General features: G+C 43.3%; 3 protein-coding genes across 6 annotated transcripts; all 3 read right to left on the bottom strand.

The window, feature by feature from the left end:
* Positions 1-590: 590 nt before the first annotated feature.
* On the bottom strand, positions 591-9,995 carry tmem106c (transmembrane protein 106C). 2 transcript variants are annotated; one of them, XM_015968619.3, is made up of 7 exons: positions 9,389-9,995; positions 6,983-7,046; positions 5,447-5,606; positions 5,065-5,205; positions 1,904-1,953; positions 1,771-1,824; positions 591-1,500 (listed from the first exon to the last, which is right to left on the bottom strand). In XM_015968619.3, the coding sequence occupies exons 1-7, from the start codon at positions 9,603-9,605 to the stop codon at positions 1,392-1,394; spliced, it is 795 nt and encodes a 264-aa protein (XP_015824105.1). In that variant the 5' UTR covers positions 9,606-9,995; the 3' UTR covers positions 591-1,391. The 2 variants fall into 2 exon arrangements, 1 of the variants encoding a protein (XP_015824105.1); XR_008564310.2 differs by lacking the exons at positions 591-1,500; positions 1,771-1,824 and adding an exon at positions 2,045-2,204.
* Positions 9,996-10,333: 338 nt separating this feature from the next.
* LOC107391346 (PTB domain-containing engulfment adapter protein 1) lies at positions 10,334-13,295 on the bottom strand. 2 transcript variants are annotated; one of them, XM_015968621.3, is made up of 6 exons: positions 13,092-13,295; positions 12,937-13,008; positions 12,554-12,652; positions 12,344-12,481; positions 12,150-12,254; positions 10,334-10,935 (listed from the first exon to the last, which is right to left on the bottom strand). In XM_015968621.3, exons 1-6 carry the CDS (start codon positions 13,137-13,139, stop codon positions 10,879-10,881), a joined length of 519 nt encoding a protein of 172 aa, XP_015824107.1. In that variant the 5' UTR covers positions 13,140-13,295; the 3' UTR covers positions 10,334-10,878. The 2 variants fall into 2 exon arrangements, with proteins under 2 accessions (XP_015824107.1, XP_054602163.2); XM_054746188.2 differs by lacking the exon at positions 10,334-10,935 and having other exon boundaries at positions 12,150-12,481; positions 13,092-13,280.
* A 1,975-nt stretch (positions 13,296-15,270) lies between these two features.
* sars1 (seryl-tRNA synthetase 1) lies at positions 15,271-20,773 on the bottom strand. 2 transcript variants are annotated; one of them, XM_015968624.3, is made up of 11 exons: positions 20,580-20,773; positions 19,824-19,894; positions 19,430-19,510; positions 19,192-19,350; positions 18,969-19,112; positions 18,684-18,839; positions 16,766-16,987; positions 16,556-16,685; positions 16,323-16,480; positions 15,941-16,070; positions 15,271-15,858 (listed from the first exon to the last, which is right to left on the bottom strand). In XM_015968624.3, exons 1-11 carry the CDS (start codon positions 20,713-20,715, stop codon positions 15,701-15,703), a joined length of 1,545 nt encoding a protein of 514 aa, XP_015824110.1. In that variant the 5' UTR covers positions 20,716-20,773; the 3' UTR covers positions 15,271-15,700. The 2 variants fall into 2 exon arrangements, with proteins under 2 accessions (XP_015824110.1, XP_070401077.1); XM_070544976.1 differs by having other exon boundaries at positions 15,271-15,864; positions 15,947-16,070.
* Positions 20,774-21,338: the final 565 nt, after the last annotated feature.

Below are 21,338 nucleotides of genomic sequence, written 5' to 3'. Positions count from 1 at the left end.
TTGGGCATCTGGTCAGGATGCCTCCTGGACGCCTCCCCGGGGAGGTGTTTCGGGCATGTCCTGCCGGCAGAAGGCCCCCGGGTCGACCCAGGACACGTTGGAGAAGTTACATCTCCAATCTGGTCCGGGAACGCCTTGGGGTCCTGCCGGAGGAGCTGGTGGACAAGGCCGGGGAGAGGACGGCCTGGAGCTCCCTAGTTGGGATGCTGCCCCCGCGACCCGGACCCGGATAAGCGGAGGAAGACGACGACGACGACGGCATTTATAAATTATGGCTTTGTGTCTAAAAATCTGGCTGAATGCTCTGTAACCATATGTTTTTTTGTGGTGCATTCAAGGCCAACTAGAAAAGGGAGTTTTTAATCTCCTACTTGGGGAAGTGAAATCATTTTGGGCTGCAACAGCGAACAAAACAAAACCATCAAGTTGCTCAAAGTTGAGGTCCAGGGAAGCCTCTTAAACACGAACAGGATCTTCTTTCCGACATTTGGAAAGTCAAATATTTTAAATGTGAAGTGTTTAATTTCACTTGTACCAATCAAACCCACTAAATACTTTAAGTGGACAGCAAACAACACAAGAAGTCACTGTTTTATTACAATTATCTTTAATATTTAAGTTGCAACAGAACAAAAATGCAACAAACATTTTAAAAGAACTTAACATTGGTCTGTCTGTTTTCATTATGACTTTAACGGGAAAAATAAATTCTGAACTTTACTTATATGATAATCATTATAAAAGCAACCGCTGGACTCCAGGCAGTATTGTGCTGATAAATATGATTAAACGCAAGTTTTATATTAAAAAAACTCAAATGTGTAAAAACGAACTCCTTAAATCTAGAGATCAGTGTGTGTGTGTAGACTTGCTGGAAGGAAAAATAATTTATCCAAATGGTAAAAATCATTGAACTGCAAATGAGCAAATAGTTTTTCCACTCAGCAAACAACAAAACAGCTCAGGTCAAAGTTCCTGCTTTCTCCTTTAGCTTTAGTCAAGACGACCAGAACTGAAGCGCCGACGAAGATCGTTTGGATCGTTTTAAACCAGAAGGTTGCAGTTGGGAGCTTTTGTGCAATCGTCATTTTCTCCCAAACAAAAAGAACTAATGTGACGTCTTTCGTGACTCCAGTCGAGCCCTTGGTGTGATCTGGCGTCCAGTCGTTGACATCGGAGTGTGTGCGTGTGATGTGGCGTGAAGGGTGACGATTCAGAAAAAACAGCGCTGAACTGGCATTCACCAGCTTTTACGACTAAACCCAACATCCCTTTTAGTTTGTTTCATCCCTCTGTCACAGCAGATGAAAATCAAACAATGTTCTTTGCAACCAGGACTAGAAAATCCATTTTAGTCAGAAAGCACCACCTTCAGCTGCTGTGAGAGTGTGCTACTTAGCTGACTGGTGGTACGTGGTGTTGGACCAACAGTCGATGTAGTTGTACGACTCCAAACTGTTCTGGGATGTCCGCGCCATGTAGGAGGTTTTCACCGACGTTCTAAAAGAGGAAGGGGAGAATAGTGATAATGGGAGGATTTTCTCGCAAGGCGCTTTCCAAACATTCCATTTCAGTCCATTGTGCCAATCAGGAAACATTTTCCTGTATAAGGGCCTCCAGCAGATTGCATCGAGTCACTGGCTTGTTGTGTCAGAGACTTGACAGCTACTTTAGTAAAGTTATAAAAACAAATCCACTCAAGTTAAAACGTAAAACACTAGATCTGTGTTTTGTGACATCGGAGGAAAATCTGCACCGACACACACTTACTGCATAAACACCACTATGTTGTGGACCTTGATGGCGGACATGGAGCAGAAGGTGCTGAAAAGACAACAGGAAAATGTTACAGCTGATTATTCAGCAGAAGCTGCTCCGACAAGGTTTAGATGTTAAAACTTACTAAACGTATGGAGCGCTGCTGCCGATCTCCATGCTGACGGTGAAGTTCACCTGTAGGAGGACCAACGGGACAAAACTCAGCAACACCGGCACCAGGCACTGACAAGGTCACACTAACAAAATTAGGGGTGTGTCATCTTACCCCGGTTTCACACTGCAAGGCATCAGCGGAAAGGAACAGCAGCAGAGCAGCTCACTCGCCAACTTCAAAGCGGTCCTTTTCACACCGGGAGAGTCTTGGCCGCGGCTCGGCTTCCTCGCTGTACTCGCGAGATTCTAAAATCCCTCGAGACTTCCGACACCTTCCTCATGGAGAGATCACAACCCCCGCGAGGAATCAAACCGTTGTACATCTCGAAAGAAACTGGTGGTAAACAAAGCTGTTCGGTCACACGAGCTGACGTAAGTTATATATAACATCGCAACGTTGCAGTTTATTTTGAAAATAACTGGGGATTTTACACTGAAACCGTGTGTGGTTTCCTGTCTCGCACTATGTGAACTGCGGAAATTGACGTGTCCCAGAAGCGGCTGGTGGAAAAAATAGAACTCGATCCTACCTTTAGCGAAGCGGCGTGGCACGGCATGCCGCTTCTGGGACGTGACTGAAAATTGCAGCGTCGCAGCTGGTTTGAAACACTCCATAGACTATAACTGGATTCCATTTGAAGCGGTGCCGCTTCGCTGCTGTTCCGTTCCGCTGTGGCTTGCAGTGTGAAACCGGGGTTAGGTACCTCACGGTTCAACTTGATTTAGGGCCCTACGATTTGATTATAGAAAGATTACCAATATTTATTATGCATTTTTTCCCACCGTTTAGTTTTTTTATCGCACATCTTTTCATACTTTCAAATGAATTCAAGTTACCAGACACCTTTTACTCCACCATCTTATTTGTGTGAGACTGAACACATGTGCATACTGTTGCAGGAAATCTACGGGGAAATCATTATTGAAGCAAATGAACGTAAAGTCAGTTTCTCTTTAGTGAACAGAATCAGCTGAGATGGTCAACTGGAGCGATGTAGAGATCCTGGTTCTACAGGATTTAGAGCTGAAGCTCAGATCTACAGAAAGATCATGGGGACTGTGGAGAACAGACCCCTTTTGGAGCGGCTTATGAAAACATTCAAGAAGCGTTGCTTCAATTATCAATAAAAACAAATTTTTATTTTTCCGGAACTGCGCTGCTCTGGGTGGCTGCATGTTGGAGTAGCTCTGTTGACTGTATGTAAGTTTTGCCTTTTCTTGGGCATTTTTTCTTCTAGTTTCTCAAGAAAAACTGTATTTTTTTAGACACTTTACTTTTCTGCTTCTGGTGCTGTGAAGCTTGGAGGATTTTTACTGCTATTTTTTTTTTTAGCTTTTTTCACTTTTTGAGCATTTGTTATGATGCGTAACCATGGCAACAAGCTGGTTTACAATCGGGAGCAGCTGATTAACATTGGAAAGGCTGAAATAATACCTCAACTGAAGCCACAAATCCCAAATGAGCTAAAACGCAAGAAGCGTGGGTGCAGAGCGGGAGCAAAACGGAGACAGAGAAAGAGGAAATTCAAACCATCTCTTCCATCGATCATAATGGGCAATGTGAGATCACTGGCCAACAAGATGGAGGAACTCCAAGCCCTTTCAAGGACTCAGCCAGAGTTTCGGCAGTTTCGGAACCGCTGGAGGACATAATGCAAAGAAGGATTCTCCAGAGAATCAAGAAAATGATGGACAACCCTGAGCGTTCTCTTCACAAGACTGTCCGACAACGGAAGAGTGTCTTCAGTCAGAGGCTTCTTCAGTTTGGCTGCAACACTGACCGCTACTGGAGATCCTTCCTGCCAACAGCCATTGTAATATACAACAACTCTTTGATGACTTGATTATTATTATTATTCTGAGCTACTACAGCAATCAATTTCCCTCTGGGATTAATAAAGTATTTTTCAATTGAATTGAATTGAATTGAATTATGTACGAGCTCAACGAAGACCGTGACGACACGGAGACAGCCCTCACGCCCACTTTATACTGCCACACATAATCCTTTAGTGAACTCGTAACCCCTGGACCCAGAGAACCAGACCACTACTGACCTGTCACCTTGACCTCCCATCTGAAGACGACTATGGAGAGACTCATCCTCACCCATCTACGTTCAGTGGTGAGTCTGGAAATAGACTCTCTGCAATTTACATTTAAATCAAACATCCACCTGCAGCACCGGGCTCTGACTCACCTCCAGATGCAAAAGAGCACTGTGAGAATCATGTTCTTCGACCTCTCAAGTGCCTTCAACACCATCCAGCCGTGTCTACCGCAGCAGAAGACGAGGGGTGCAGGAGTGAACGAACATCTGACTGCATGGACCATCGACGACCGTACCAACAGGCCACAGTACATGAAGCTGCACAACTGTACGTCTGAGGCGGTTGTGTGTAAAGTCGATTCTATTCTAAACAACCACAGGGTTCCTGGAGCTGCCTCAGCTTTGCAGCAAAGTCACGCAGCAGTTTTATGAAACAGGCTGAAGTTCCTTCCTCGACTGTTGGCTAGGAGGAACATCTACCCACTTCTTCTCTTCATTTAAACCTATTATAGCTGCAGATGTATTTAATAACCCAGAGTTTTAACGCAGCAGGAGTCTGCTGAAGGATCTGGAAAAAGAGAAACTGGCTGGACTGGTTGGCTTGTTTTGATACTTTCGTCGATCGTTGACAGTAAAATTTTATCTGTTTCATCCTGGCAGGTAAACATCTACAGCACATTTAAAACCGAGGAAAATTTAGTCTGGAACGTCACCATGGTTACCGTCATAAACCTTGTAATGGATTTAAACTGAAATACATGTTTGACCTTTTCTGAGTCTATGATGCAAGTTAAAGTCAAAGTCCCGCTAGTTGTCACACTGGTGAAAGGTGTTCTCTTCATTTGACCCATCCTCGTGGGGATCGGTAAGCTGCAGACACGGCTGTGCTCAGGAACCATTTGGAGGTTTAACCCTCCCAAAACAACCCTAGCAGAGTGTCAAGCGGGGAGGCACCGGGTCCCGTTTTTAAAGTCTTCGGTATGACCTGTCCGTGGATTTGAACCCACGACCTCCCGATCTCGGGTCGGACACTTTACAGCTAGGCCACTTAACCGGTCAAGTCTGGTGTTTGTCAGCTGTACCTGACTCTCACTGAGGGGCAGGATGGTGGTGGCGTCGTCCAGCTGCTGGGTCCCGATCACCGTCTTCAGGTAGAGAACCTGGCAGCTCACGCTCTGAACCAACACCGAGAAGAAGTTTGGGTTGCTGAAGTTTAAAGTTCTCTGAAAAAATAAATCTCAAAGTAAGAAAGGTGCACGACCAGACCTAAAAACTAAGTTATGTTTCCTCAAATCAATTCTACGCAAACAGGAAGTGACTTAGTCACTAAAATAAAACCTTTAAATACCAATGATGTTGTGACATCTCTTCCTGTTTGGTTTCACGCCGACACGTCTCAATGAGAGACAAACTGTGCAACAAAGAAAAGCACAAATTTTAAGCACATTTTCAGGATTTGCTTACCGTCATGTTCATCAGGACCTTCGTGTTGGAGTGGTCGAACCTCACGGTCACAGAACGTATCCCAGCATCCACGACCACCACCGATCGGGGGAAAAGGAAGAAAGCCATCAGCGATGATGCCAGAAGGCAGAGAACGACGGACAGGACCACATAGAGCTTCCTGTAAAATATCAAAACTGTTCAATCTAAATCATCCAGAGCATGTATGCAGACACCGACAGGTATACAGATCTGGGCCTGTGGCTCTGGCCCGTCTGACAGACCCAGGTCATACGCCCTTCTCTCCTTACCTTGTTGATAAAAACACAAAAGCTAAGATTTGTATTACTATTTCCTACTTATGCTACTCATGATCTACAAAAATGGGAAGAAGTGATAAAGTAACTGGAGTATTCTACACATCATCTGGCATCACAAGCATTATTTACTCCTTTCATGTTTGACACATAAAAATAAAAAGGAAAACAGACCGATTGGTTTACCTGCTAGGGGTCCGTTCTGTTTGAGTAGCTATGTAATTCAAACCATTTCTAGTAGGAATGATAATGTAACTGAATGAAATGACTGTTTTCCACCACAAGTCATCCCCCCTCTCCTCTGACACAGAACTAGTCTGCATGAGATATGGCGTCAAGGTCTCATGCATTTGCTCTAAACTGCTTCCTTTCTAGCTCAACAGAAGAATGAAGAATGGACTCTCTCCTTTTAATAAATCAAATAACTCTATTTTTAATAAGCTAATCAAACAAAGTGTTAGTCAATAATAAGATGTGACCAATCTGTGAAATGAAAATATTAATTACTTTATTATAATCCTATAGAATATAATAAGTAATATGACTTTAAATGTTTCCACTAGGACTGATCTCACGTAGCGTTAAGAGACGACATATTGCTTTCACTGATCCAATCAGAATCTGCCAGATCTGACGGAGGCGTGGTTTTGGTGGTGTTTGGTAAACCTGTCATCTTTTCATTCGACCACAAAACAAAACATCAGAAGTATAAAACTATGCCCACGCCATCTCTGATGCCAGTTCAAAGCGTTCTAGAGAAGTTGTCGGAGTGGCCAATCCGTAACTTTCCTCTTCAGCCATAAGAACCAACGACAAGCTGGATAAAATCTGTTGCTGTTCCACCTGCTGCAACGGTTCCTTTCAGAATAAAAGCTGAACCATCACGACCCAGGTTTGGGTCTTGTTAGATGCTGATAAACTGTGGTGACCCGGAAGTATCTTAAGACTGGTGGTCGGCTGCCGCAGCTGTTCCTACAGGCATAAGGTCAAGCTGGACCTCTACACCTCCTGATCTAGACGGGGACTTCCGCTAAGAGTACGTAGACCGACGGAATGGCGTAAAATGTGTTTATGAATTTCCTAACCAAAGCTTAACGTGTAGACATCACCTTCATTTCCCATCAGAACTAATCGCTTCTTCGGATTTGCTGGTTATGAGCAACATTCCACTCTACACCATTCTCCGTCTCATTCACCTTAGTTACACCATACATTTAAAAGTGTCTCTTTGTTTACTCACGTCCTTTGTGGCTGCAGCCTCTGGTCGCTGTACGGGATGAGAGCAACCAGCTCATTCACTTGTTCTGTTAAAAAATAACAATAAAGTTAAACTGAATTTTCACATCTTCTACATTCAAAATGAACAGTCTGATTAATTTAAATCATTCTTTAGTGTTAGTGGCACCCCCACGGGGTGGCCAGGGGGGTCCCATGGCCACTCTGGAAAATTTGTTGTTACTACCATACTAAAATATGAAAAGCTGTGCAAACTTTGTCTTTTTTCTTCGGCATCGGGGTTTCTCAAATTTTAGGTAAATAGGCGTCTTTACACCAACATGGGAATTTTACCCAAACTTCGCTACTTGCGTGTGTCGGGCCGGCTGAAAGGACCATTTTCTCTGCCATTTTGTGGAGCCAATGGAGTGCCTGAACTGGGGTAGGTCCGCGGAAAATGGCCCGCTTCAGTGGAAGTTTTGCTTAACTCACACTAACTCTGTAGGAAATGACATCGGGAGACATCGCCCAAATTTCTATTCTATTTGGTTTATTTATATAGCGTCAAATAGCAACAAGGGTCATCTCAAGGTACTTCAGAAAGTAAACAATCCAGTTGAGTTCAGTTCTTTATGCTGATTAGTTCAACGTATCCCACATAAGGAACCTAACAGATTGTGCCAGTGACTTTATACTAAACAAGCATGTAGCGACGGTGGAGAGAAAAACTCCCCTTGGAGTAGCTATTGTGGTTAGGTATTTTAACTCATTCACTGCCATTGACGACTAAAGTCGTCATTTGCATTTTTTTACTGTGTGGGTGTCGGACGAGCCCCCGCACCGTGAGAACAAACATCTCAGCTCTAAAGCCGATCTTCATCCGCATACGTCACACGATCAGGAAGCAGAACATTCATGTGTTAGGAGATCATTTTGGGTTGCTGCTGTAAAAAAGTGAGACGTGAACCAGAAAAGCTTCTGCCGATCACAACTCAACAACAGATTATGAAAGAACGGATAACGCTCAAAACACGTGGATTCTTCCGGATGTAAGAGATGAGTCTCCTCTTTGTTTTGGTTGTTTTGGCGTCGACATCATCCTAGCGTGCAGCGTTCTGTGAGTCTTAAAAAACAGTAAAAACGGTGAGAAACGCGGGCAGTGAAGGGCTTTACCGATCAGGAAACGGCTGGCAGCGAATGAGTTAAAATTGGAAGAATGAAGCAGGATGAAAGGAAAATTAAATAAACAGTGTTTGTGTTGCATTAAAAGTGTGTTACTAAATTCCCAAATCCAAAGAGATGCAGCTAAATTCCCTCCACGACACCATAATTCACAGGGCTTTGCTGTCTCTCAGAACATCATATAGAACAGCTCTTCTTCGGCTCCTTGAATCCCACATTTTACATCACGCTCTCCCAGTCCTTCATTATAATTACGCCGTACTTTAACAGATTAAAACTTTTATTGTATTAATGCCCGTACGTTTTTGGCTCTGACCAGTGATTTCACTCGCTGCCAAAGCAGTCCCAATATGATGATGTCTTACCAAAGTCCTGAAAGGGTAAGGAGACACAACAGCTGATGCTGCTTTCCAGTTGTCCTTGGAATTTCCCAACAGGAAATGACGTAACTGGCTTGTTTTGCATTCCAGCTTCCAACTCGGAAAAAAATTGAAGTACTAAGCCAAAAGAAGGATAACCAAGTATTCTCTGCACCTAAATAATGGTGACACACAAGCCCTTTGACAATCACCGCATACAACCAGAAATACCTTACAAATCTAATGTAAAAATATAAATGCCAGGAAAAACCATAAACACTGGTCAATTTTGGCGGTAATGTTGAATTTTTCAACAACTTGACTAATGATAACAAAAATAAACACCTGCTCTGTGATGTTAAATGGCAAAAAGAAAGAAAACGGACCATATAAATGAGAAAAACAAAGACGATAACTACTTCCTGGTAGCACTTGGCGCAGTCATCTTTAAATTTGGGATCTTGGGGTCCTCGGAAACCTAAGAGCTTGCAGCTCAGAATTCCGAGTTCATAGTGTTCTTTTTGGATAACTTTTTTCCGAAAAACGAGTTCCGAGGACAACGGAACACCATGAGTCATTGCATCTCCTGGTCAATTTTAAACTTCCAGGAAATTTCCCAGATCCCAAAAGTGGAAACAAGACTTTTGTTTTGGATGCAAAGGCTTTTTGTTTTGGAATGGCGGATCATTGCACAGCTTCAGTCTAAACTCTACCAGTTACCAGGGACAAATCTGTTGAGCCACCTCAAAATGCCCCCCATAATTTTTTCTGGGGGCGCCACTGTTAACTGTGTGCTAGCTTGTATAAAACCTTAGTCTACATTCTGATTTTAAAAGATGCAGACATATTTTAGAACACAACTTTCCTCTCGATGTTATTTGTTTACTCACCTGATGGTATCCGTCCTGTCCCCTGACACGTAGGACACGTTATGCTGTCCCTGCCGGTGAACTCCACGTACGGGAACTGAGCTATGTCTTCCCGCCTGCAGAGCCCGTCCAGAGAGTCGTTATCGGAGTCTCCGTCTTCCGTTAGGACCCCTGTCCCTGTTTTCGCCTCCGGGACAAGCGGCAAGCTGCTTCCCCTTCGGGACCAGCGTGTCCCCATGGCGGCGGAAGCGGCGAGTGTTCCCCGGCTACAAACCGCTTAAAGGTGGTGGATGAGGGTCATGAGCCATCCTATCCCCAAAAAGACTAATCCAGTGTCGGGGGTACCGTTCCGTATATATGTCACCAAACTGGCGGACAACAACACGACGTTAAAGCAGAATTCAGTTGTTTGGAGTTGCGTCACTTTAGCTAAAATGACCCGACCGGAAACTAAACTAACTTCTGAGACATTCAAAGTCAAGGTGGCATCACGTCATCGTGTTTTCTGCGGTTTTCTGTCAGTCGCAGTCGGTCGCGTCGCAGTGCAATTTTCTCTTCACAAAAGTTTACGCGAGTTTTACGCAACTACTTTGGCAAGCCAGAACCGCCACAATAACCACTGTACGGCGGTGCGTTCACGTGGCTTGCGAGTTCTCGAAGTTCTTCCTAAAGTTTATAAAATACTACCTCTCGTGTATTATCCACGGTATACAATCACTGCTGGGACTCCTTAAGTATTGTTTATATTCTCACTTTAATTATCTGTTGATTTAAATCAGACAAATATTTTTGAACGACTTTTAATAATACATAGAAGTGAAGCAGCACCGTTTACAACACAATTTTGAAGCATTTAAACGCATCAATTTACTTTTTGATGAAAACGTGTTGGACGCTCGCTGCTGCCACCTGCTGCTCGGAGGTTGCTTTAGCAACCACGTTAGGGTCAAATAAAAAGAAATAGACTGTATTTTAATTTCTTTTTATTTGTAATCTTTAGTTACAAGCCAGTTACATACATTTTTCACTCACAGTTGTTTTTAAAAAAATTTTTTCATATTGTGGTTTTACATTGTCCTTTCCTCACTTTTTATCATACTTTTTACTTTTCTCTATTTTTAATAAGTATATGTTGTCAAAACTCTAATCTCATTTTCAGTAAAAAAAAAAATTTACTTCATTGTCCATCAATCTATTTTAGCTGCTTCATTATATGTGCCTATAAAAGGTTTATATACCAAAGTGTGTATCCTGTCTATTGAAGAACAGCAAATAAATATGGATCTAATTTTGACTATTATTCATCACAGGATTAAACAGTAACTCTTCTAGTCAGCCTTATATATTTGTAATTGATAATACTTTAATATTGTTTTGTCAAAGTGAAAGTACATGTTCCATCAATGATGTGCATAGAGAAAAGACCAAGAAACACACAGAAATTTGTTTTCTCACATTGATTTTGGTCCTGTTTGTACAAAACTATAGCAAATCTGTTTAGGAACTGCCAGCTAGTTTGCAGCAAGTCTCCTTTTCAGCTCCTCATTCTCCTTCAGCAGCTTTTTATTCTAGGAAAAAAGATAAATTAAGCAGTTGATTAAAGATGTTTAGTAAACTTTTATTGCTTGTTTGCAACATATCAACTGCAAAATAGGGGTGTAAGAAAATATTGATACACTTATAATATTGATGCTGAATTGACATTTAAAAGCAATTAATCAATTTTTTATTGATAATTGATGCAAGAATTTCCTGCATTTCTCCTGTGTGGTGTAATTCAACCTGTGACCGCTAGGTGGTAGCAGATTTTACTGCATTCATTCTGACCAACACATTCTCTCTCCCAGTGCGTCAAAAACAAATGCTTGGTCAGACACCCTCCGCCTCAGACCCCTGACGCCAAAAGTGCCCTTTTTTGTTACTTATGTGCGAAAAGGGTTTTTCCCTTTTCTGACTGCAGATCCCAATGCAGCGTTACACTGACGCGATGGGATGTCCGTAGCCAGGGCACCAAACAAGCTCATTGTACCTCACCCTAACCTTATCCTCTTATTTAACCTTCCCCTCACCCCTATCCCAACCTTAACCATCTTGCTAGCGAACACGTTAGTGATGTGTCGGTCGCTCTAAAAGCCGGCTCTATGAAGTGAACGGCGGGAGCCGCCTCGTCATTGGGCGGGTTTGGACCGAGGCAACGCGAGGGGGAGGTTTCAACTACCAAGGTGGAGGTTAAAAGTAGAGGGTATTTGTAACGTTCCCCTCGCCAGATGTTCTAATGTTCCCCTTGGGCGGCAAATACGAAAATTCTGTCAGAATGCATGGGAAACAGATGCTTGATCACAGTGAGAGTAACGTTTTAGGTAGCAAGAGGGTTAAGGTTTAGGTGCGGTTAAATGAGCTGGTTCAGTGCCGCATCAGCGGATATCTCATCACGTCAGTTTTACACTGCACTGGGATCTGCAGTTACAAAAGGGAAAAACCCCTTTTTGCACATAAGTAAAAGGGCACTTTTGGCGTCATGGGTCTGACGTGGAGGGTGGCTGACCAAACGTTTGTTTTTGACGCGCTGGGAGTGAGAATGTGTTGTTCTGACAAATAACTCTGGAAGTGTCGAGTTTCCCTTTTAATTTTAGTCCTAAAAATCGCAAATATCATCTAAGATTAACCAACGAGATGAATCGTATCGCCTCCCGTGTATTGTGATGTATATCGTATCGCCCGATTCTTGCCAATACACACCCCTTTAATTGCAAAAGTACTTTAGAAATCTACCAGGACCCACTTTGTGTCTGAGTGCTTCCACGATCAGATCTCGACCTCCTCTGCTACTTTCCTCTTTTGGTGAAGTTTGGAAGGATCCACCAATGACAGAAACCAACACGTGAGCCTGAAAATGTGAGTAAAAAAGAAAACAGCAGAGCAGGTGGTCTCCTGCTCCATCTCACAAACTCTTAATGCTGCAGTGGGAAAACTCACAAACTTCCTGCTCTGGAAAAGATAACAGTGGAACGTGTCGGTGGCGAGATGCTGAGCCACAAAGCCGAAGACTTTGGGCGAAGACGACAGGACGGCGCAGAAAGAGACTGTGGTCAGTGGACACGAGTACAGGAGGAACTGGGGACAACAAAAACAGATCTAAAGACAAACTCCAAAACTCAAGATCTTGGACCTTTGGACATCACACACCTTTGTTTTGTGCTCCAGAATGTCGAGCGTGTTTGAGGACAGGTAAAGGTGGACTTTGCTTTTCTTTGATGCCTTCTCTGAGGAGTACTTATCTGGCGTCTTAGTAAGAAAAAAGAAGCAGTGATACAGAGTCCCAGCATTCCTGCAGAAGTCTAAACTGTTTAGTTGTGATTTTTAATAGAAGAAAAAGCTTGAACATTTATTTTTATGTCCGTGCTCCAAAAAAAATAATGCACTAAGTGATATTAATACACATTCAAATGCATGAAAACACACTGAAAATCAAAACAAACTGCACACAGTTGCATTCAGAGACACAAACCCCAAATCAAGTCCAGTTGTTAGTCTCTATCTAACAATAGAACCTGCAGCAAAGGACCAACCTTCAGGTTCTGAGCAGCTTCCTCCAGGATCTGGACTCCAGAAGGCCGAACGACTTCAACTCGGCCGAGAAACTACAGAAAGAGGTGGAGGTCGGTACTTCTGGGAGAAAACAACGTAACATTTCAACTTTCGAACACCAGAAACTCAAACTCACCTTTACAGTAAACAAGATCTCATTGGAATCATCTATGATGTCATCCATCTCAAAGCCGGTCGATGAACTGAACCCTGTCAGCTGCTTGGTTACTAAATCAGTCGAATAGTTATGGATTTAGTCTTATTTTTGTGATTATTAAAGAGAAGTGAGCCGGTGTCTTGTTGCAGGTGTAAGCTGAGGGGTGTAAAGTCTACTGGAGTTAATAAATAACCTCTTCCTTATTGCTGTTTATCAGATGTTTGAGCTAGTTTGAGAGTTTCGCCGATACTTTCAATAAATGTTCAGAGATTTAATATTCTAGGATGTTAAAAAGTGGCTATTTGTGGCATTTTACAGATAAAGAAACAATCACCTGTTTAAAATATGTTTTTAGCCCTTTAAAGCCAAATGATCACATCTGCTCCACATTAGGCTTCTGATCTCGATCTATTTGACAGGATTAGCACATTCCTGAATTTCTGTACAAGTCTAGCAGTGCCTACACCACGCTCAGGACAATCCAGACTCTTCTCGTGCATCGTTCCACAAATGTGGAATGACATTCCTAACACTACCAGAACAGGAGCTTCCTTTTCAACTTTCAAGAAACTCCTGAAGACCCTGCTCTTCAGAGAGCATCTTCTTAACTAGCACCCTCCCTGCACCCGTCCGCCCTCTCTACTGTCCACTCCTTGTTCCCTACTCTCCATGACTGATGTCAAGTTGTTGTTGTTATTGTTGTTGTTAGCCTCAAGGGCAATATGCCGATTATCACTTGTAAGTCGCTTAGGACAAAAGCGTCTGCTGAATACATAAACATAAGTCTTCTGCCTCCTTGTGGAAGCTCTAAGAACTGCAGCACATAAAGGTCATTTACACATTTTGCTGACTTGTAATATTTTATATTTGCCAATAAGACCAATTCATTTATTATCAGTGATGGAGTGTAATAAAGTACAAGTACTTTGTAACTGTATTTAAGTAATTTTGTTCTCTTATCTGAACTTAAAGAGCAAGTCAAACCCCTAATGAACTTTTTTTACTGATAAACTATATAAATGCGTGTCTAATCGTGCTGCAGACACGTGTCGTCAATAGTTTTGCACTTTAGTGCATTTTTTTACTAACCATGGACTTGCTAAACTGGTCATTCAATGCGATTGATAAGATTTTTTCAACAATGAGAACGGAGCAGGGGGCTCCCACAGGGGACGCACCCGGTGGGGTATATTTTGGATTCCTGGAAGGAGTGGAAGATCATATGCCTCAGCCAGCTGTCCATTGAGGACATCGAAGACGTGTGGATATTTGGTCTGATGATCACTGGATTTCTTCTGATTAGAGTGGGAGGATATCTGGTTTTCTGGAAATTTGGGAAGACGGGAGCGATTGGAGGGCGACCCGCACCCACGGAAAGCACCGTCCATGTGGAGACTTCTCAGAGTGGGATGTTACTCGAGGTGAATCGTAAGCTGGACAATGTTCTAGCTGCGATACCGTATTAGTGCGCAAAATGTATGTCATCTCGGAGTCACCGGACGGTATGGACAAGTTTAAAAACCCAAAATTGGCTTCACTGAAGGACTGGAAATGATCAGTTTAAAGACTGAAGGCAGAGAGGAAAATTATCTCAGCCTGACCCAAACAAATTCTTGTTATCTGAATCTGACGCCCTGGTAGCCTTGAGCGGCGAGCAAATAAAAACCCCACGAAGGGATGCAGACAGATGCTGTGAAACCCCCCACCCTCCGCCTTCGGATTGGACGAGGTCATCAATCTGTTGGAGTCAATGTGCTCTTTGCTTCTCCCAAGATCTCCCTCCCACCTGTGGCTGTACAGTAGATGAGCGCCGGGGAAACAGGATCCCAGCCCCCCCCCCCTCCTATTGGAGTCTCATGTTTTGTTGTCTGAAGTCTGTTGCATATCTGTTGAGGTGTTTTGTTGCAGAGCAAAGCTGCCCTCCCAGTGGAGTAACTCTGAAGTGCCATTTTTCCCTCCACCTGAACCAATCCTCATGTAACCCTGTTCTCTATTGAGGTAGCACGACTCAGGGTTGCGAATGACCACAGTCACCAATTCTTGTCATGTGTCTTGCCCATGTATGTCTGATCTCTGAATTGTGTGCACTGAAACTCTAATTTCCCTCTGGGATTAATAAAGTATTGATTGATTGATGTAAACACAAACAAACACACACTTCCATATCACCTATATTTAATGTTTACAGTAAGTGCCACTTCATTGATGCAGAGTCGTATTATATTATGAGTCCATACAGAGGACGTCCACGTCTCAGTCACAAGAGACATCAAGCAGCAACGGGTGAATGACGGCTGGAAGGACAACATGGCGGAAACACCCGACAGTTCTCACCAAAGGCTGGGAGATCATTCTAGGCTTCTTGTTGGTGATGAGAAAGTGACAGGAAGTGGAATAAAGGCGAGTGACTTGCAGAAAATCCCTTTTTTCGGTGAATTAGAGGATGAGATGAATGAACCTCCAGTCAGACGGAAACAGAGTCGAACTGTCTAAGATTCAATGAACCTTAACTGATCTCAGCCACCATGATGAAAGTCGAGGCTCTGTTCCATCGGTTTGGATCTGTGAGGCGGATGATGCGTTTGAGTCTACGAGTCGTTTACGGACATGCTCTCCATGGCATTGGGCAGGTTTGGGTTCCCTCCTCCCTGTTTCTTCTTCTTCCCTCCTTCCTGTTTCTTTGCTTTTTTGGTTACCTCCTGATCAATGGGGGCGGGCTTAACGAATTTAATGATGTCAGTCAAACCTGGAGGTGGAATCAAAAAAATGAAGTCATTTATTTCATTCTAACTCACTAGAAAAGGGACGAGTTGGGAGCTAAAACGCACCTGGAGGCATGAAATCCCGAAGCTTCTCAGGAACAATGATGCCCTCCTCAGTTTGGTAGTTTTCCAGGATGGCGCACATCACCCGCGTAGTGGCACACATGGTGGCGTTCAGCATGTGCACAAACTCTGTCTGCAGGTCAAAGGGGGCATTTTAGCTGCAGAACCAATCTGGTAAGAAGCTGCAGCTGAACTCGTGACTCGTCGTGAGCAAATGTAAGAAGCCCAGCGGCAACGAAAGCAAACGACTCCACATTTTGGATGTTTTAACCTTTTCATCTCCAGTTATGATGGTTCTGGAATATTAAACCTTTTTACAAATCAGGTCCCAGTCTGGTTCTGCATGACCGGCCAGCTTCAGCTCGATTAGCAGCTCTGCTCTTACCTTATCCATCATCTTCTTGGTTTGTCCGTAGCGGATGCGGAGACGTCTGGCCTGGTAGTCGGTGCAGTTTGAGCAGGAGACCAGCTCTCTGAAGGCACCTGAACCAGGAAACCAGGCCTCCAGATCCAGCTTCTTACTGGCAGCGTGATTTAGGGCACCTGCAGAGGTTTTGGGATGAGTAAAAATAAACAAAAGATCTCCACGTCTTGAATTAAGAACTTACAAAGACATACCAGACACGATGTTAACGATACGATAAGGAATTCCCAGAGACTGGTAGAACTCCTCTGCAGTTCCAATCATCTCGTCAAACATCTCCCATGATTTCCCGTCGTGTGGGGAGGCGTAGACAAACTGCTCTATCTGAAACCAGAAACACCAGGCTCAGCTCCAAGATGTCACGGTTTACATCCTCAGTTTCGGTTCTTACTCTTAAGCACCACCTTCTCAAACTGGTGCACCCTGAAGATCCCGCGGGTGTCTCGCCCATGGGAGCCCACTTCCTGTCTGAAGCAGGTGGAGAGGCCGGCGTAGCGGATCGGCAGGTCCTCGGGCTTGAGCCACTCATCCCTCAGGAAGGCTGCGATGGGCTGCTCGGAGGTGGCGATCAGGTATTTTTCATCTACGGAGCTGTCGTCCGACCTTTCGCTGCTTTTGCCGATCACCTGCAGGAAACGTGGCCGCATTTTTAGGCTGTCGCCACGGAAACTTAAAGAGGTTTAAAAACACGTTTAACCCTTCTTTGCTTTGATGTTTGAACTAGACAAAAGCCTGACTCTGTTGTGTTTCATGATTTAAATACTTATATTTAGGACGACTGATTAGGGTGACCAGATGTCCCGCTTTGTGAGGGACAGTCCCGCATTTTCATCACTTTTCACGTGTCCCGCATTATTGACAGCTTCCCGTTTCGAGTTTCGGTCTTATAGAAGAAACTGTGGAGAAATTAGGGATGCACGGATACGATACTGGTATCGGTGCAGATACCGATACAGATACCAGTATCGGTAAAAGTTAACCGATACCAGGAACTGATACCAATGCAGTTGCTTGAAAATGGCTTCACTGTAACTTGTCATTTCTGTTTTGTGATGATTTCCATTAATTTATTTTACTTTTTATCTACCTCAGTCTTTTCCTGTTGAAAGCAGAGAAGAAAATAAAACCTGTATTTCAAATCATTGCATTTTTTGTGTGGAAGAAGTAAAGGTATCGGAATCGTATCGGTTTGGAAAAAAGTGGTATCGTTGCATCCCTAGGAGAAATCTGCCTGTTGCTGTTTATCAAACGGAGGCGGGGCTTGAACACAGCGTGTGTGGAGCGCGCCCAAACCACCAAAACAAGCGTGAGTGAACACGGAGGAGAAAACGCTGTAAACTCGTGAATTAAACATGTTCAGAGATACTCGACAGTCTTTGTTGTTTAAGAGTCATTTTTCATGTCTCGGAGCGGAGTCAGATATGAAGAGGTCAAAAGCAGGTTTTCCAGTAATTAGACAGGCATGATGAACACAATGGAGGCTCTAACAGACACGGTGCTGCGGTTTCAGATACCTGCGTACATGCTGAGCCCCTTAAAGCACAGTGGAGAAATAATGTGATAAATGGAAGCTTTGATCACTTATTCTCAGACATTTGAGGCAAAAAGTAACTCTAAGAAACTTTTATTAGATTAAATCTGAATTTTTTAGAGATTAGAATCTGATGTTTATTCTCTCACCTAAAATCTAAGAGATTTGTTTTCATGTTTAAAAAAAATGTTTTGTTTCTGAATTAAGAAAAAAATATCACTGGTACTTTTACTGTCATTCTATTGTGGAAAACACTGAACGAAAACTGAGAAGCAGCTTAAACCTGCATGTTTTTATTATTGTGGGCCTATCTGTATTATTGAAAGGATCAGAGCCACTAAAGAAGGCCCAAAGAGCCTGAGTCATGTTGTGGTAATGTGAGAGGAACCGTGAAATAGTAAAGCTTTTGCTGTATGCTTCTTCATGTTGAGCTCAAATAAAATATAAACAAGAAATAAATGATGATAATAAGAATAATCATTTTATGTATATGTCACAGTGATGTTGGGGCTAAAAGGCAGAATATACGTTTTGTTTGTTTGTTTGTTTGTTTTTTCTCATTACATTGGAACTTCACGTTGTGCCACATTTGGCCAGCTGGGATCTGGTCACCCTACTGCTGATTACAAGTAGAACGTGTAGCTACTTGTTCAAACCTGCAGGGGGCACCCTTGCCTTTAAATTCCACACAAATATGTGAAAAATTGGATATTCCTGTTCCAACTGATCCCTTCGACTTGACAGGTTAAGAGATCAGTAATAAAATAAAATACAGGAAGGAGTGTACATACTTTATAAAGCTCTTCGTCGAACTGGCTGAGCTGGGCCACTTCCTGCATGACCTCTTTCCTCATGAAGAACGGCGTGTACAGCATGGTGTAGTTCTTGCTGTGGAGGATCCTTAAGGCGTAGCTGATCAGAGCCTGCTCCAGGAACACCAGGGGACCCTGAACACAACACGGGAGAAGAACAGCTGCTTTGGAAACCCTCACAACAGGAATTACATGATAGATGGCAGAGAGTGGAGGGTCAGACCAATGCAGGCCTGTTTGAGTTTGTATGAGAGAGGAACTCACCTTTAGGAAGTAACCTCTGCTCCCAGCCACAACGGCTCCCCTCTCTCCATCAAAACCATCGATCATGACCACCAGGTCAACATGAGAGTATTTCTTCTGAACGCTGCAGTCCCCCCATGTACGCTCCACCTTGTTGTCTACATCCTGGCAGGAGTTTGAAAAGAAAACAGTGAAGAGAAATACTGGCTGCACCTCCTGGCTCGTTAGGCTGCATCAAACCCACCTCGTCGTTGCTGATGGGTACAGATGGGTGCAGGAGGTTGCCGATCTCCCTCAGGTACTCAAACCTCTCCGCCTCCAGCTTTAGCCTGTCTCGGTCTGTCTTCTCCACAGTCTCGTCCACAAGCAAGCGCACCTTTTTGATCTGTGCCACTGTCAGCGCCTGATGCAGAATCATCAAAGTAGGGTAAGAATCAGCCGAGGCAGAGACATAACCACGACCAGAGTGCCGTTGCACATACCGACAGTGTCTCCGCTGTCAGGGCTTCCAGGTTCTGTGCATCCTCTGGTACGGATTCGTCCTCCCCAACTGGTTCTTTCCTCTGCAATCACACAGCATCAGGCAACAAAACGGTTATAAAAAAATCTGATCTTTCTTTTTACAGCAATCAAACAACCCAGTTCCGACTGACTTTTGAGGATATTCGTGATTATGATTAATGTACGACTCATGTGCTCCATGAAACGATTTTAAAAGCCTAAAATGTCCAACCTACAAATAAAGTCCAGCTACCTTCTTCTAAGCCATTAGACATTGCTGAAACCTGTTTAAACATATAAACTCACACAGGAACAAATATTGACTGAGGTCCGCTCCTCGCCCTTTTAAAAAACATGTATTTATTACATTTGTACCTTCATTTTCTCCCCAATGCTCTTGCTGCAGAGGTTCTTTAGCTTGTTGAGGTTGTCTGCAGTGAAGCGGCCTGTAAAGGGTTAAACTTGTCAGTTGCATCATGGGAAAACGAGTCTGTCAGCTGCACCAACACTTAAAAACCTGATGACATCTGGGATAAGCTACTGACATGTAAACATTATTACTTAATCAAATACAGGAGTATTCCTAACCCTACAGTAAAACAGTTACGTCTGCCACCTAAAAAGCAATGTAAACATAATGAGCGATCATGCAAAACCATAATGAAAGCATCTGCTCTCTGCTGCAGGGCGAGGTGGATTGGATGCTGGCTGGGATTGCATCAGATTATGATGTCAAGATAAACTAGCATTACCCCCCCTTAACTATAATAAAAAATACAATTGTCTTAGAAGACGGACAGTTACTCTACCAAAATCCATATACAGGTACAAAGTTTAGTCTCTGTGAAGAAAAACCAAATGAATATTTTAAATTCATTGAATGATGCTAGCTGTGCTAACATTAGCATGTTCTTCTCTGAGAAACACACTTCGTTCAAATCTTCCACTAAAAATCTCACTTAACTCGTTGACAAGCAGTCATGTGTTTCTAGAAGATTAAATCATTTTACAACTAAAAGCTGAGTGTCATGCTCTGTTAGAACCGTGCGTTAACATTAGCATGATTAGCCTTCGTGCTAACGCTAGCTGCTAATGATGACTCAAACTTGCAGGTACGTAAAGGACACTTACATCTTCTCCACTCTGAGTCTGCGGCGACCAGTTTATCAACCAGCGTGACATCTTTAAACCTTTTCCTCTGAGTCTCACGGACGACCTCTGGATCGCCGCCTTTGTCGGTTCGAAACAGGTCCAAATCCAGCACCATCTTTCCACGCTGCTTGTCAGAAAAGCCGAATGAAGCTACGCCGGTGACGCTGCGTCACCGGGTTGCCAGATTTGGTCGCTCAAGGTAAAAAACACGTAAACGAGCAGAGTTGCGTTGACTTTTCTCAAGTTATTTTAAGGCAGAAGCGACTCTGTTGTATAAATAAGGTTAATGGAATCTATGATAATGTTAAAATAAGAAATTGTTTTGTTTCTTTTGATAAACAGCTAAAGAATAAAATGAATATTGCTGTGAAGGTTCTCAGTCATCCAGGTGGTAGTCTAAATTTGGTTCTAATGAAAGCAACAGGATATTTTTAGTTTCTTGAAACATTTCACTTCTCTGTTGAGGTTTGTCAGTTCTGCCTGTAATACGTGGAGGGTCATGCCCATAAATTATAGCTGTCAGTTGTTTTTTCCTACCTACCTTTGGGAGTCGTCGATGTCAATAGGTCCTGTTGTGTTGTTAGATGCAGGAGGATGTGACCTAAACTGAAACTGTTTTGGAGTTGGAGCTGCATTGTAGGTGCTGGAAAGGTGAAAAGTGAAACCCGAGACCTCCTCTGTCTGGATTTTATATTATTTCCTGAAAAAAATTGAAAGATGCTTTATATGGAACCCCAT

This window comes from Nothobranchius furzeri, chromosome 15, assembly GCF_043380555.1.
Source record: "Nothobranchius furzeri strain GRZ-AD chromosome 15, NfurGRZ-RIMD1, whole genome shotgun sequence".
NCBI classification, from domain to species: Eukaryota; Metazoa; Chordata; class Actinopteri; order Cyprinodontiformes; family Nothobranchiidae; genus Nothobranchius; species Nothobranchius furzeri.
Note: the sequence above shows the minus strand (reverse complement) of the source record. Positions and strands in the feature narration are given on the sequence as shown.